A 16,144-nucleotide genomic window follows, 5' to 3' on the forward strand; every position below is an offset into this window, starting at 1 on the left:
AAAGAAAGTAAGTGCTGGGTGGTGGTGGTTCACTCCTTTAATCCCAGCACTTAGGAGGCAGAGGCAGCTGGATTTCTGAGTTTGAGGCCAGCCTGGTCTACAAGAGCTAGTTCCAGGACAGGCTCCAAAACTGCAGAGAAACCCTGTCTCGAAAAACCAACCAATCAAAAATAACAACAAAAACCCAGCAACAACAACAATAAAATCCAAAGCAAAAACAAAACCCCAATATATAGGCCTTTCCTTGATCTCTTGTTTTGTATTAGTTGTACTGATAAAAATTTTATTGTTCAATTAGTATTGATTACATAGCAAAACCACAGATGACATATTGACTTCTTTGAAATTACAAAATATCATGTAATTTTGATTGAAAAGAGATGTTAACAATAATAGCCATTGTTTGTTGGCTGTTTGTTGAGTATTGCCATGTGCTAGGCCAAATGCTATTTTATTTTGTCCTCTCAACAATTAGATATTTAAAAAGATTCTTTGATGGGCCAGGCGGTGGTGGCACATGCCTTTTATCTCAGTACTTGGGAGGCAGAACTCTGAGTTTGAGGTCAGCTTGATCTACAAATGTTTGAATCAATAGGTGCAAACTATGTACCCAACAGCAGGGGAATGTTTGTTGGAAAAACGAGAATGAGCTTTGGTGGGTAGGACATTCAAAACCTAGTAGACTGGCCTTCCTTGTCAATTTGCTCGGTTGTTTTGAATTCCAAAAAATAGTATGACCATAGTTCTTGGAGACTTGTGAGGGCACAGCCTACATATAGACCAATGTTGAGGCAGGAGCTAATTGTTCCTGGAGTCTGAACATTCAGGTTTTTTTACTGGAGGATTGTGATTGCAGCATCCATTAAGAACACGATCAGAGACTTAATAAGTGTGAAAATTGGTCAGATTTGTTGCTGTTGTTGCTTGTAGGGGAAAACTGTCACCAACAGAACCATACAAGTATAACAGAATCAACCAAATTGCAGAGAAAGTAGTGACAAGAATTGATGCACCTGAATGTTACAATGATAAAATTCATATTTTGCCAGCTGAACTATTCTGAAGAACTAATTTGATTTTCTCATTTTTCAAGTATTTTTCAACTTGAATTTCAATATTTCCAAACATGTTCTTTCAGGTGAACTTAAAACATTACATGTAGCTTTAGCATCTAGCCTCATTCTAGAATTGTCTTTTACATTCTAGGGATGTGGTGTTTTGACAGTGGAGATATATACAATTTTAAAATATATTCAGTTGGTTTAGGAAAGCCTTCACTAGGCATTTGTAGGAAACATGACTTGTTTTGCCGGAAATTTTTGGGGAATTCTGGTGGAGTTGCTACATGTTACCAGGGAAATTAGTATGCTACTTTCTTGGAGTTCTTAGTATTGTTATTGAAAGAATTTACGAATGGACTCAAAAGGAAGCTTGAGAACAATTTTATTAGTTTAGTAGAAAAACCCCAAGGAGGACCAACTGCAAATCTAGGCAACTGCCCAGAGGAGGCAGATAGAAGAGAGGAGGAGAAAAATTCATTCCATTTCAGTGAGTCATGGAGGTCAGCCACACAGTCTCACCACAAAAAAGGGAGGGGCTCCAGAGAAAGAGCAAGAAGCCCAGAATAACAGAAAAGGTGTTCTTAGGCTCTGGCCCGCATCCAATGGGAGAAGCAGGGAGGGATAAGGAAGCATTAAGCCTTTCTGAGTCAGGACTTGGGAGGGCAGACCTTAGAGAGCTTCTGGCATTAGGGGATAATTATTCCTACTAGCTCCTTAAAAAGGCTCAAGGACTATCAAGCTTTCTTGAGGCTGGTCACTGAGCCAGGTGATTGTATTGCCCAGCTGGAATGTTAAGTCTCCACCCAGGCCAGAGATTCCATTCTTAATGGAATGTAACACTTGGTTTGTATTGCACGGCAGCTGATACAGTTATTTAGAGTCCTGGTGGCAGCCACCACCACTCTTTGGTTTGAATTCTGTTATTTAATAAGTACCTAGTAAATGTTGATCTTTGAGGACAAACGAAAATGGACAAATCCTGAACTTGGACCTTGAAGGAAACATAGTTAAAACTGTTCATGGACTTCAGTTTTTAAATAACTTCATCATGACTTTACACTTAATATTAAGCTCATGGAGTTTTCAAGCTTCCTGTTCCAGTGAGCTAGCTCTGGAGTTATGAACCACCCAGTTGTAGTGATCCAGTTCACACGTGCACTTCAATGAGTGCCTGTGCTTTTCCAGCAGGATGACCAGTGACCTTATTTTACAAATTTTCAAATAGATTACCAGATGTTTGTTAGTAAAGAGTTAAATTCTCATGAAGTACTGAAAGTCTGTAAAGTATGTTTCTTTGTGTCCTTAATTTGTCTTGGATTTCCCCCCCTCCCCCACTGATATAGGGTCTTACTGTGTAGCCCCAGTCTGATCTAGAACTTCATAAGTAGACCAGGCTGCCTCTGCCTCCTGAGAGTGCTGGGGTTGAAGTTGTTCACCATGACATCTGGTTGTTTGGATTCGTGATCCGAGGATTTAACAGATTTTTGTTCCTCCAGTAAATTTCCTGCAATCAGAAATTTAAATTAAATTCGATTTCTTTTTCTGAGTCATATTTTCCCCACAACTATTTCATCAGTTAGTATTGGCATAGGACATGGATTTTTAAAAAGCCACAATATTGTAATTTTCTTCAGTCAAACCTACAGTTGATAGGAGGAGTTCATGGCCTAGTCTCTCTTGTTTGGTGAATAGCAGCTGCTGAGCATAATAAACTTTTTGTTTTCTGTGTATGTGTTTTGGTGTGTGGGTGTGTGACATGTATATGACTATGTGTAGCATGATTAATAAAAACTCAGAGACAGAAATTGGGGTTCAACCTGAAGGTCAGAAAAGCAAAACAGCCAACCACTGGCTCTTACCTCTACTCAGTCTGAAAATGGCAATCCTGTCTCCAGAAATCTCAGAATGAGACTGTGTCTGAGAGCTGTCCTCTCCCCTTTTATATTTCTCTCTAGGGCCAGGATTAAAGGCGTGCACCATTACTATGTGGTTTCTATGGCAAACTAGTGTGGTAACTGGGATGAAAGGTGTGTGTTACCACTGCCTAGTCTGTAAGGCTGACCAGTGGGGTTGTTTTACTCTCTGAGCTTCAGGCAAACTTTATTTATTAAAATACAAATGAAATATCACACTACAACTGTGTGATGTATGTGTGCATGTATGCCTGCTCATAAGTATGTGACTCTATGGCATGCATGTGGAGACCTGAAATTGACATTGGGCCTCTTCATTGGTTGGTCTCCACTTTATTTAATGAGGCAGTAGCTCTCTCTGAGTCCAGAGCTCACCAATTAAGCTAGTCTAGCCTGATAGCTTCTCTAGGGGGTTCCCTGTCTCTGCCTTCGTAAGTTCTGGAATTGCAAGTGGCTTCTGTGAGGCTTTGAATTGTGAGCTGGCTTCTTTAGAGTGCTTTACCCATTGAACCATCTCCCCGACCCTGTTGGGATTCTCTAATACTGTGTCCTACTATGCCAGTTGTAGAGAGCCTATCTGTGGCAAATTGTACTCAGCTTAAACATGTTCCAACTACAAGCCCAGTGCTCTAGTTTCCTTTCTGTTACTGTAACAAAATATCTTAGTGGAGAAAAAGTGTATTCATTTTATAATCCCAGGCACAATGTCCGTTATTGGAGGGAACTCAAGGCAGGAACTTGAAATTATCACATCATATCCACGATGAAGAACAGAGAGAGAAAAATGCATCTTTACTTCCTTGCTTCTGCTCAGCTAGCTTTCTTCACTCTTCTTCAAGTCCCCCTTCTTAGGGAGTGGTACTACCCACAGTGAGCTAGGGGTCCTGCATCAGTTAAAACAATCCCTCACAGACACGCCCACAGGCCAGCCCAATGTAGGCAATCCCTCATTGATGTTCTTCCCAGGTGACTTGGTTGTGTCAAGTTGACAGTTAAGCCAATTTGATAACTGTGTTTTGTTTTTTTCTTTTTGGAGGTGCTGAGAGTTGAAGCTAGTGCCTTGGTAATATTAAGTGGTGGCTGTTAATTTTCTTCCTAAGAGGTCAGATATGTTTGACTCTCATGCTTGTGTTTTTTCCTGTGTTTACTATGTACTTTTTGAGTTTTAGTTCCCTTCCCTAGCTATTGCCTGAAACATGGAGTCATTCTTTTCATTTAAATATTTATTTAATTATTCACACTATGTGTGTGCCTGGTGCCTGTGGGCGTAGGTCTCCCTGGAACTGGAGTTATGGATGGTTATAGTGGGGCCTGGGAACAAAATCTGGGTGATCTACAAGAGCAGTGAATGCTTTTAACTGTGGAGCCCTCTCTGCAGCCCCAGAATTGTAGTAATTTCCTAGGCCTCCTGTGTCAGCCGCTTTTTACCTAACCCTCACTGAGCTCATCTGTTACCATAGTTTCCAAGATGTCTCCAATTTTATCCACTTGGAGGAAGATGATAATACAATTGATTTTTTTAAAGATTTATTTATGTGTATGCATGTTTCTACGTGTGTGAGTGCAGTTGCCTGCAGTGACCAGAAGAGGGCATTTAGATCCTCCTTGAGCTGGAGTTGCAGGAGTTTGTGTGCAGCCTGGTGTGAGCTGCAGCTCTGAGAATCAAACTCTGGTGCTCTGCAAGAGTAGTAAGCACGTTTAACTGCTGATCCACCTTCCCAGTCCTGATAGTCAACTTTAATTGTTAATTTTTATCCTTTTGAAGTCTTTGTTTTGTATTTGTATTTCGTATTAAAAAATATGTATATTTAGAATATATATTGTATAATATGTAATACATATATATTATATATTATAAATACTGCAAATAGGGAAGTAGTATTTATTTATTTTATTTTTTAAATTTATTTTATGTGTGTGGTGTACCTACAGGCATATAAGTCACATGTATGTAAGTGCTACATATATATAGAGGTCAGAGGTTGACATCAGATGTCTCTTGATTGCTTCCCACTTTAAACTGAGGCCAGGTTTCTCATCTTACCTGGAACTGGCTGATTTGGTTAGTCCACAGGCTTTAGTTATCTTGTCCTGGGGATACACTATCTTTGTCACCCATGTGCTGGGATTACAGTGAACTTTCACAGCCGCCTGCATTTGTGTTGCTGCTAGGGATCTGATATTTGTCCTTACATTTTATGCATCACTTTATCCACTGAACTCTCTCCCCAGCCTAAGCAGTACATTTTTATAATTGTTAAAAAGCAGACAAAGAACCTTATCTGTGTTCAACATGTTTTATTTATTAACAGTGTGGCTTGAACCCAGGGCTTGTGTGTCAAGGCAAGCACTCTACCCCAGCTCAACATCTTTTTAATGATGCGAATGTATGCTCAGAAAGTTTGAACACCATTGCATTTTTGTATTGTATGTGCACATGTGTATGTCTGTATGCATGTATATATGTATATACTTTGAGATCAGGCTAGCCTGGAACTCACTGTCAACCCTGGGTTGCCTTCAGACCCATAGCAGTCCTCTTGTCTTAGCCCTCCAAATGCTTCAGTTAAGACATGGATCCAATACTTCTTGATTTAAAGTCTCTGATCACTTTCTGCTGACTCCAGGCTAAAAACAGCATAGAGCTGTTTCAGTGAACTGTGAGAGCAGGCTACATCCTCACCAGGCTTTTAGAATAAGATTCTTTTGTTTTTTTTTTTTTTGTACAAGAAATTATTATAAAAATGAAAATGTTTGTTCATTTTAGAGACAAGGTCTTGCTGTATAGAACAGATTGACCTCTAACTCCTGGTCCTCCTGCCATTCCCCACTTCTCCCCTTCCCCCTTCTGTTTCTCTCTCTCTCTCTCTCTCTCTCTCTCTCTCTCTCTCTCTCTCTCTCCTCTTCTCCTTCTTCCCCTTCCCTTCCATAACCCACTCAATAAAATCCAACCTCATTCTGCATGGTGTGCCCATCTGTCTGTCTCCCCTCGTGGCCTGCTGCAACCACTTGGGGATCTGCACCATCCCTGCTTGGGACTGACTGCTCTTGGGACCCGCTGTTCGCTGCCTGCTGCCACATTGCCTGCTGCCACCACTCGGGGACCTGCAGCAAATGAACAAAAATGGTCACTTTATTTTCACTTTTCTACTCACCCCCTTTTCTTTTACAGTGAAAGTGTTCCTTTTTATTTTTTCTTAAAACTTTTCTATTTTTTGAGATAGAGTTTCTCTGCATAATAGTTCTGATTGTTACACAGAGAACTTTCTGGAACTCACTTTGTAGACCAAACTTGCCTTGAAGTCACAGAGATCCACCTGCTTCTGTCTCCCAAGTACTGGGATTAAAGGTGTGCTCCATTATTGCCTGGCTTGTGCAAGGGTTTCTGAAGTACATATTATAGCATTCCCAGACCCCCTTCCTAGGTGGTTTAGTCTGCTTTCTCTTAGCACAAGGTACTACTACTGTGTGCCTTGCATTGTAATGATCCTGTGGTGATATTTTGTTTGTCATTTAACAAATAAAACTTGCCTGAAGATCAGAGTGCGGACCTAGCCGCACTAGTTAGAGGCCAGGCAGTGGTGGCATACACCTTTAATCCCAGCACTTGGGAGATGGAGACGAGAGGTGATATGGCTGGCTGGAGAGAGTTATATAAGGCGGGAGGTGACAGGAGCTTAGAATTCAATCTGTGGTTTCTTAGAGAAGGCATTCAGTCTAAGGACTTGTAGAGACAGGATATCCCATTCAGTCTGAGGGATTCGTAGGGACAGGATTGCCCTTTGGGTCTGAGGATTCAGTAGAGGTAAGAACTAGTGGGTGGCAGCTCTGCTTCTCTGGTCTTTCAGCATTAACCCCTATATTTGACACCAAGTTTTTATTATTTTATTATTTTTTATTATTAAGACCAATCAGAATTTCTACTATATCTACCCCATTTCGTTGTTGCTATCTTGCTGTATATCTTGCTCTTGTTAGACCCCCCTAGTCATTATCTTTTTGTTACTTTTACTTTATTATTTATATATCTTTACTTACTTGTTGAGGTTAGATCTATTTTATGCCTAGACTGACCTCAAACTCAAGATCTTTTTCCCTCAGTCTCCTGTGACCTGGGGTTATAGGCATACACATTGCTATTTATTTATTTATTTATTTATTTATTTATTATGCATACAATATTCTGTCTGTGTGTATGCCAGAAGAGGGCACCAGACCCCATTACAGATGGTTGTGAGCCACCATGTGGTTGCTGGGAATTGAACTCGGGACCTTTGGGAGAGCAGGAAATGCTCTTAACCTCTGAGCCATCTCTCCAGCCCCTGAACTACATTCTTAATCCATAGTTTTTTAATAAAAATTCAATCCACCCTGAATCTATAAAGTTTTAGGCTAATTTTTGTTTTATTATTTTTCTGTGATGTTAGGATTGAATCCTCATGCATGTTGACCATATGTTCTCCACTGAATTATAACCTCATCCTCCAAAGGCTAGCTTTTAAATTCCTCTTTTCTGTTTTCTGGAAACAATCACTATTACTTCCTAAATGTTTTTCTAGAAAGTTTCCCAATGCACACTTTTTGTCTTTGTTTGGAAATAACACAAATATTCTGCTAAATGCTGCTTTCCCCATCACTTGGGCATGTTGTACAGCTTTCCTGTTTTATACAAAGGGTGGGTTTTCCAGCATGCTCAGGTCTCATGTGAATTTGAGATCTAACTCAATTCCAACTGTATAGCAGAAGTCAGACACAGATAGCCACGAGGAACCCCAGCCAGCAGGTAAAATTCCCAGGAATCTTACTTTCCTGGATTTGACAGCACACAGCCACCATGTTTCAAGTCCTCTATTTGATGAGTCCATAGGAAATCAGCTCTAAGTGTATTTTGTAGCCTCTTACTGAAATTCTTAATTTGTCCACCGAAGTAAAATTCAGTCTCAGACATTGCTATTTTGAATAGCAAGTGGTTTGTTGGTAAGGAGATGGTTTTGATGCCAGTAATATGTTCTCTTGAACAGGAAAGAATAAATACTTGCCATTACGGACATCTGTAACATGAATTTTAATTGTTTTTAATAATAAAAGCCCAAAGTAAGATATAGGCGTTAATACTGAAGATCAGAGAAGCATAGTGACCTGCCACTGAGTGTTCTTACCTCTATCAATGCTCAGACCAAAAGGGCGATCCTGACTCCACGAATCCTCATACATCATCCTCAGACTGATCTGAGCTCCTGTCTCCTCCGCCTTATATTCCTCTCAACACCCATCCATTTCACTCCTGTGTCTACTTCCCTAGTGCTGAGATTAAAGGCGTGTGATCGCAGGTGCTGGGATCACCTTTGTGTGAGTTCTGTTTCTTGTTTAGGCAAAAGTAGCCCATGGTGGTCTTGAACTCACAGAGATCCACCTGACTCTAAGAGCTGGGATTAAAGGTGTGTACCACCACTGCCTGGCCTCTATGGCTAACTAGTGGCTTAGCTGCACACTCTGATCTTCAGGCAAGTTTTATTTGTTAGATCACAAACAAATATCACTATAGACATCATGTAAAATCACAAATCTCTTAAATCCTCTTACTAGTTCATTGTGGTCAGAATCACACCACATGCCCTGTAGAATTAGATAGTTTAATCACATTCTAACCAAACATGACCTGTTGGCACATAATTACGGCTTTTAAGGAAGTACGACGGGGCTGGGCATGTAGGTTGACTGCACAGTGCTCGCCTAGTGTGTGTAAGATTCTGATCTTCGATGCTCTGGTGGCAGGGAGGATTCGGCTGGTGGTGATGTGTTGACCGAGATTTCTATCCCACCCAGCCCTGCAGTTGTTCAGTCCCAAAGAAATCACACAGAGATCTACATTAATCATAAACTGATTGGCCTATTAGCTCAGGCTTCTTATTAACTCTTATAAGTTATATTAGCCCATAATTCTTGTCTGTTTTAGCCATGTGGCTTGGTACCTTTTTTGGCGAGGCAGTCACATCTCTGTGTCTGGATGACGACTGCAGACTGAAACTTCCCTCTTCCCATAATTCTTGTTGCCACGCTTCTACTTTTTGCATGGTCATCATTGCCCCGCCTATACTTCCTGCCTGGCTACTGGCCAATCAGCATTTTATTAAAAATAATATAAGTGACAGGATAAAAGACCTTTGTCCCACAGCAGTGATGATTGTGACTGACCTAATCATTTCTTTGTGTTTATTTGTTTTCAATCTCTTGGAGACACTTTTTTTTTTTAAAGTGATGTACTAAATCAAAAACAAATCCATTCACACAAAAAAATTGGGCCTGGAGAGATGTCTCAGGGGTTAAGAGTACTGGGATGCTCTTCTAGAAGACCTGAGTTCAATTTCCAGCACCTACATGACAGTTCACAACTGTCTGTAACTCCAGTTTTAGGGGATCTGACACCCTCATAGAGGCATATATGCAGACAAAACACCAACACACATAAAAAATGAAAATAAATCATTAAAAAATCCAGAAAATTCTGAGGACTATACAGAAATAGTTTTCTAAAGGAAGCCTTTCTTTTTTAAAATTTGTTTTTACATGATTATTTTATTTTTATGTATTTACTTTCAGATTCGGTCTTGTTGGCCTGGATGGAATTTAAGGAGACCTTTTCTGTCTTGAAAGCCTTTATTTCCATAAGCCTTTCTTTACTTATACAAACCAAAAATGTCTCTGTTTCCTAGCTAGCCATGCCTCAGGAATCCATGGATTTTTGGACTGTGTACCTGAAGTTTTGGAATAAAGGTCTCTGTTAAAGTGTATTTGTGAGGCAGGCTGGGAAGGAGAGAGCCACATGTCTGTCATTGAAAGAGAGAGAGAGAGAGAGAGAGAGAGAGAGAGAGAGAGAGAGAGAGAGAGAGAGAGAGAGAGAGACCCAGAAATTGAAATCCTGGTAAAAGAGAATTAAATTAAATTTACACCTCTCCATTTGTAGGCACTAAATTGTCCTCCTAAAAGATTGTGCAGTCTGTCCTCCTGCCTGCTTTTCAGAGGCGTCTGGGGGCAGACTCCTGCTGTTCTTTTAATGAACTAGCCATTCATACTATACTAGACATTCAACTATAACAATGGCATCTTACAGTTTTGAGCTTGCATTCTTTGCTTTATCAATATTGATTGATTGATGGCCTTCAGACTGGTTTTGGGCGCTGTGCTCATATAAAAAGAACAGTGCCATCCTGGCTGTCCTCATAGCTGCCTGTTCAATTGTTGTGAGGATTGTGCAATTGTGGTGCTGAGTACATGAGGAATGTTTCTGAGATGCTCTGATCTCAGGATTTGGGGGAATTTTCACATGGGGAACATTTGCATAGACTGCCTGGACCCCTACCAATGCTGATGACAGCCTTATTGGTTTTGTTGTTGACATATCATCTCTTGTAGCCCATTCCAGCCTTGAACGCCTGGTCCTCCTTCCAAGTGTTGGGATTACAGTTATGTGGTGCTGGGGATGGAACCTGGGGCTTCCTGCATACTGGTTAAGAACTCTACCACCTTCACCACATCCCTACCCCAACCCCCAGTACTCTACTTTTTAGATTCACCCTTATTGTATGTGTCAGAAACTTTTTTCCCTGAATATTATATTTATGTAACATTTATTTGTTTATCCACTAGTATGACTAGGCATCTCAGTATTTCTAGTTGGGACCTTTTACAAATCATACTATATACTTTCACGTACAGGTCATATTTTCATTTTCTTGGGTAAATATGAGCAGAAGGGGTAGATTATATAATTAGTGCATTATAAATTTTGACTTTATAAGAAACTACTTATGATTTAAACTATAAAAAATTAATAAAAATAAAGTACCAAATAATTTCCCAAAGTGGTGTGCCATTATATTTCCCTACTAACAGCATGTGATAGCTGTAGCTGCTTTGCAGCCTTGCCAGCACTCACGCTGGTCTTTTTAGATTTTCCCCATCTGAGTGGACATGGATTGATGCCTTTATGTGGTCTTAATTTGAATTTCACTAAGAACAGTTTTGACAACGAGTGTTCTTGAAGTTTGTTTTATTTTCCTCTGTAGGACTACAGACATACTTCTATAATTAAGGTTAATTTTTTTCCTTTAGGCTTTTTGAAAGGGATAATCCAAAATGCCTGAAAATCCTGCAGCAGGTATAGAAGCTATAACTTTTTATTGTTCAATTACTTCATTTAGAAGTGGATGGTGAGATGGTGTCTAACATGAGCTCTGATCGCCTTTCTCTAACCAAGAGAAAATGCAGGTGCTGCAGGTCCTTGACCGCCTGAGACTGAGACTGCAGGAGAAGGGAGACACGACACAGAACGAGAAGCTGTCCGTGTTCTACGAGACGCTGAAGAGCCCTCTCTTCAACCAGATCCTCACTCTCCAGCAGTCCATCAAGCAGCTCAAGGGACAAGTGAGTGGTTCCTTGGCCTTACCTTGGTGGCTTCAGATCAATGGAGGAGTATAGGAGGATCGTCACTCTTAGGTTAGCAACTGTGCATGAGGCCTGCAAGCTGTGGGCAGCCTCGGTGGATGGTCTAAGTGTGGATGAAGTTTATGTTGGGCTTTGGAGTGTGATAAATAATTAACGATCAAGTGCTTTAGGATCTTAACATTTTCTTCAAAATTATAAAATAGCTTCTAATTTTATTTCTTTGTTATATGGTGTTGAGACTGAGCGCAGGGCCTTGTGTATGCCAGAACCCTACCACTGCACCCCATTCTCAGCTCTTGACATTTATTACCTGTTTAGTTACTTTTTTCATTACATTTTGTTTATTTTTTGTGTGTGTGCAGGTATGTATGTAGTATGTATATGGGCATGTGTGGCAGTCAGAGGACAACTTGTGTAAGTTGATTCCCTCCTTATACAATGAGGGTCCCAGAGATCCAACTCTGGTCGTCAGGCTTGGCAGCAAGTGCCTTTATCTTCTGAGCCCTCTTGCCTACTCTCTCTGTCTTCTCTTTCTCTTTTTATTTATTTATTTTTTTAAACTTTATTTAACTTTATTTCATGTGCATTGGTATAATGATGTCCGATTCTCTGGAACTGGAGCTACAGACAGCTGTAAGCTGCTATGTGGGTGCTGGGAATTGAACCCGGGTCCTCTGGAAGAGCAGTCAGTGCTCTTAACCCCTGAGCCATCTTGCCAGCCCCTCTCTTTCTCTTTTTAATAAACAAGTGTATTGATTGATTTTCTTGTGCATATGATGTATGTGCATGTTTGTGTGGAAGGTGCATGTGGAGGCTTGAGGACAATCTGAAGTATTGTGCGTGGGTTTCAGGAATCTGACCTGAGTTCAGGACATCAGCATGGCGTAGCAAGCACGTTTACTCAGAGTCCTCTCCTGGCCCTTGCTGTTTATTTAATAATAGATTGTCTTTTATTACTTATTTGTCAATTTCATGCAAGTAAACAGTATATCTTGAACATATTTCCCCTAGCTTCTAACAAATTCTCTCCAGGTACCTCTATTATGTCCTTTTTTCTGCTTCATCCTTTTCTTTTTTTCTTTCTTTCTTTCTTTCTTTCTTTCTTTCTTTCTTTCTTTCTTTCTTTTTTAAACTCACTGAGTTCTATTAATACTGCCTGTTAGGGTACTGACTGATCTTCTTAGCTTGATCTTGTTTGTGTTTGACATTTATTCTTTTTGAAAATGTTAATTTTATTGTTTATCTATTTGAGACAGGGCCTTACTGTATAGTCCTGGCTGTCCTGGAACTCACATAGACCCACTTGCCCATATTGCAAAGTGCTGGGATTAAAAGGCTTGTGCCACTGTGCAAGACCCCCATTTATAACATTTTTACCTTATACTCTCACCCTTACAACCTCTCTCGTGTTCTCCTCCTACTCCCACTAAACTTCGTTACCTCTTCTCCTTTAATTATTCATATTCATACATATATGTATATATGATACAGTCCACTGGTTCCATTTAGTGTTGTTCATATGTATATATGTTGAGGGATGACCATTTTTTTAATCTATCAGGGTTCTGTCCCTGAAGAAGACTGGCTCTCTCTTTTACCTGCTACTCATCGAGGGTGGGACTTTCCAAGATTCTCCCTATCCATGTTGCTACATCAGCTGGCGTTATCTTTATGTAGGTCTTCTTTAGGTGACCATATTGTAAGAATTCCATGTATGCAGCTCTTTGTCATACATATAAGAAACTATCTTAGCTGGGCGGTGGTGGCGCACGCCTTTAATCCCAGCACTCGGGAGGCAGAGGCAGGTGGATCTCTGTGAGTTCGAGGCCAGCCTGGTCTACAAGAGCTAGTTCCAGGACAGGAACCAAAGCTACGGAGAAACCCTGTCTCGAAAAATAAAAAAAAAAAGAAAAAGAAAAGAAAAAAGAAACTATCTTCACATTTATTATTATTTTTTAAGTCTATGGATGTTTTGCTTATATTTTATAGTTGTATCACCTTATGTGTGCCTGGTACCGGCAGAGGTTAGAATAGGGTGTTGGATTCCCTAGACTAGAGTTAGAGATGGTTGTGAGCCACTATGTGTGTGCTGGGAATTGAACCCAGATCTTTTGGAAGAGCAGCAAGTGTTCTTTTTTTTTTTGTTTTGTTTTGTTTTTTTTGTTTTTGTTTTTGGTTTATTTATTTATTTATTTTTTTTGCGGCAAGTGTTCTTAACTACTGAGCCATCTCTCCATCCCTCTTTAACATTTGTTATTAACGTTTTTATTCTACTGTGTGGGCACTTGTATTAACCAGTGTTTTACAAAAGTTACTTCTTGTAATGCTAGGGTGCTCTTTTTTAGAGTGTTTAAGTGGCCTTGTGATTTACTTGCCATTAATATTATACAAGGATGTTGAGTGCCTCAATTTTCATATTCACCAAATGGGATAATGAATGACATCAGTTGGGCTATTACAAAAGATTCAATGAGATATTATGATATCCATGTAGGAATCTTGTCTAGTGCCTGGCTCTTAGAAACAATGATTAAACACTGTTGCTGTGAGTATTATTGTTTGCCTGCTGTGGTTCTTTTGTGGCTCCTCCATGGAGATATATAGATAAATGCAAAAGGGCCCAGTATCTTACATAGGTGTGTCAAGAATAAATTTTAAAAATAAATATCTTTTATAATATTAAAAAGCTTTTTCCTTAAGAACATACTGATTTGCTTATAGGTACTTTATTTGTTTTCTCTAATTAGGAATTATTTTGTTGGGCAGTGGTGGTGCACACTTTTAATCCTAGCACATGGGAGGTAGAAGCAGATGGATCTCTTTGAGTTTAAAATAGCCTGGTCTACAGAACTAGTTCCAGGACGGCCAGGGCTACACAAAGAAACCTTGTCTCAGTAGAACAAAACAAAACAAAACAAACCCCATTATTTTAGTTATGTGCATGTAAGTATGTGTAGGGTGGCAGAGGTGTCAGATTCATTGGAGCTGTAATACAGGTGGCTGTGAACTGCTGATATGGATGCTATTGTACTTGGAAGAGTAGTATAACTACTGAGCCATCTCTCTCAACACACCCACACACACACACACACACACGGTTGTGAGCCACAGTGTGTGCTATGAACTGAACCCAGATCTTTTGGAAGAACAGCAAATGCTCTTAACTATCCCCCTTGTTAATGTTGTTTTATTTTACTGTGTTGGCACTTATATCAGCCAGTTTTTTTATTCTCTCTCTCTCTCTCTCTCTCTCTCTCTCTCTCTCTCTCTCTCTCTCTCTCTCTCTCTCTCTCTCTTTCTGTCACCCACACACACACCGCACTCATACATATACACCCCTACAATCTACGTCTCACTCCCCCCCACCCCCGCCTGCCTCTCTCCCTTCCTTCCTAAGAAAGAATTTCACTCTGTAGCTCTGGTTGGCTTACTAAATATAGAGAGCAGGTTGACCTTTTACTCATAGAGGTCTTCCTGCCTCTGTGTCCACCATGCTGGCTTAAAGTCATGTGCCACCATGCTGGCCCTTTACTTCTTTAATATGTATATAAATTATACATATAATGCAATAGATAGAGATTGTTTATTTTCTATAGACTTCTGTTGATTATTTTCTTATCATTCCAATAGCTTAGCCATATTCCTTCGGATTGTTCAGCCAACTTTGAATTTTCTCGGAAGGGTTTGTTAGTGTTCACGGATGGTTCCATTACAAATGGGAATGCCCACAGATCTTGTAGTAATTTAACTGCATCTGGACTGTTGCCTTGGAACCCAAAGTCAGAAAATGAAGACTTTAACTCAGTCATTCAGCAGATGGCTCAGGTAAGGTTATGTCATGTCACTGAGTATTTAACTTCATTAATTTCTCTTCTGTTTCACTTTTTAAAGGAGAATTATTCTTTTTGTCTTAAAATTACTATGTATTTTGTTTGCTTATACTGGCAGGAGGAATTGTGTCTATTCCTAACCAGGAACTTGCCATTAAATTACAGGACAGTAGGATATGCTCGCAGCAGCCTGCAGCCCAGTAGCATTCTGCAGACTGAGGCAGGGGACCTCTAGTTTTGAGGCCAGCTTGAGCTGCATAGACAGATACCCTGTCCGAAATGATAAGAAAAAGAAAACAAACAAAACAGAACACTATAAGAAAATTTCTGTTATACTTTTATATCAAAATGGAATCTGTAAATTACAATTAATATAATTTGGAAGATCTAGGGAAATATTAGAATGGATAGTTTAACTGTAGCCCCTAATACCTACCAAGAAGTAAATAGTAGACAACTGAAGTTTTTGACTTTTTAAAGAAAATTTAGAATTCTTGTTGAAGACTTGAGATTGGTTGCTGGCACTCACGTTGGGTGGCTCACAAATGCCTATTATAACTCCAGCTCCAGGGATCCAGCCCTCTTCTGGCCTCACAGGCGGAGGCGGTTCATGTGCACATACCTGTGCACAGATTGATACCTATACACATAATTCAAAATAAAGTCAATCTTAAAAATAAGAAGCTGGGTTTGGAGGTACACACCCTTTAATTCTAGCACTTGGGAGGCAGAGGTAGGAGGATCTCAGTGAGTTTGAGGCCAGCCTGGTCTACAGAGTGAGTTCAGAACCGCTGGGACTACACAAAGAACTCTGTATCAGAAAACTAAAAGAGAAGAAAATACGTCAGTAAGTATGTAAGTAAGTAAATAAATAAATAAGTTTGGGTTTGGGAAA

General features: G+C 40.0%; 1 protein-coding gene across 7 annotated transcripts in view; it reads left to right on the forward strand.

The window, feature by feature from the left end:
* The window catches only part of Patj (PATJ crumbs cell polarity complex component), a 314,603-nt gene that overhangs the window by 3,900 nt on the left and 294,559 nt on the right, over nt 1-16,144 (forward strand). For all 7 annotated transcript variants that reach the window (XM_075944778.1, XM_075944774.1, XM_075944777.1 and 4 more), the window contains exons 2-4: nt 11,087-11,132; nt 11,232-11,398; nt 15,050-15,244. In XM_075944778.1, coding sequence (XP_075800893.1) covers nt 11,111-11,132; nt 11,232-11,398; nt 15,050-15,244 — 384 coding nt within the window. In that variant the 5' untranslated portion in view covers nt 11,087-11,110. The remainder of the gene's footprint in view (nt 1-11,086; nt 11,133-11,231; nt 11,399-15,049; nt 15,245-16,144) is intronic.

Source organism: Microtus pennsylvanicus, chromosome 13 (genome assembly GCF_037038515.1).
Source record: "Microtus pennsylvanicus isolate mMicPen1 chromosome 13, mMicPen1.hap1, whole genome shotgun sequence".
Lineage (NCBI taxonomy): Eukaryota > Metazoa > Chordata > Mammalia > Rodentia > Cricetidae > Microtus > Microtus pennsylvanicus.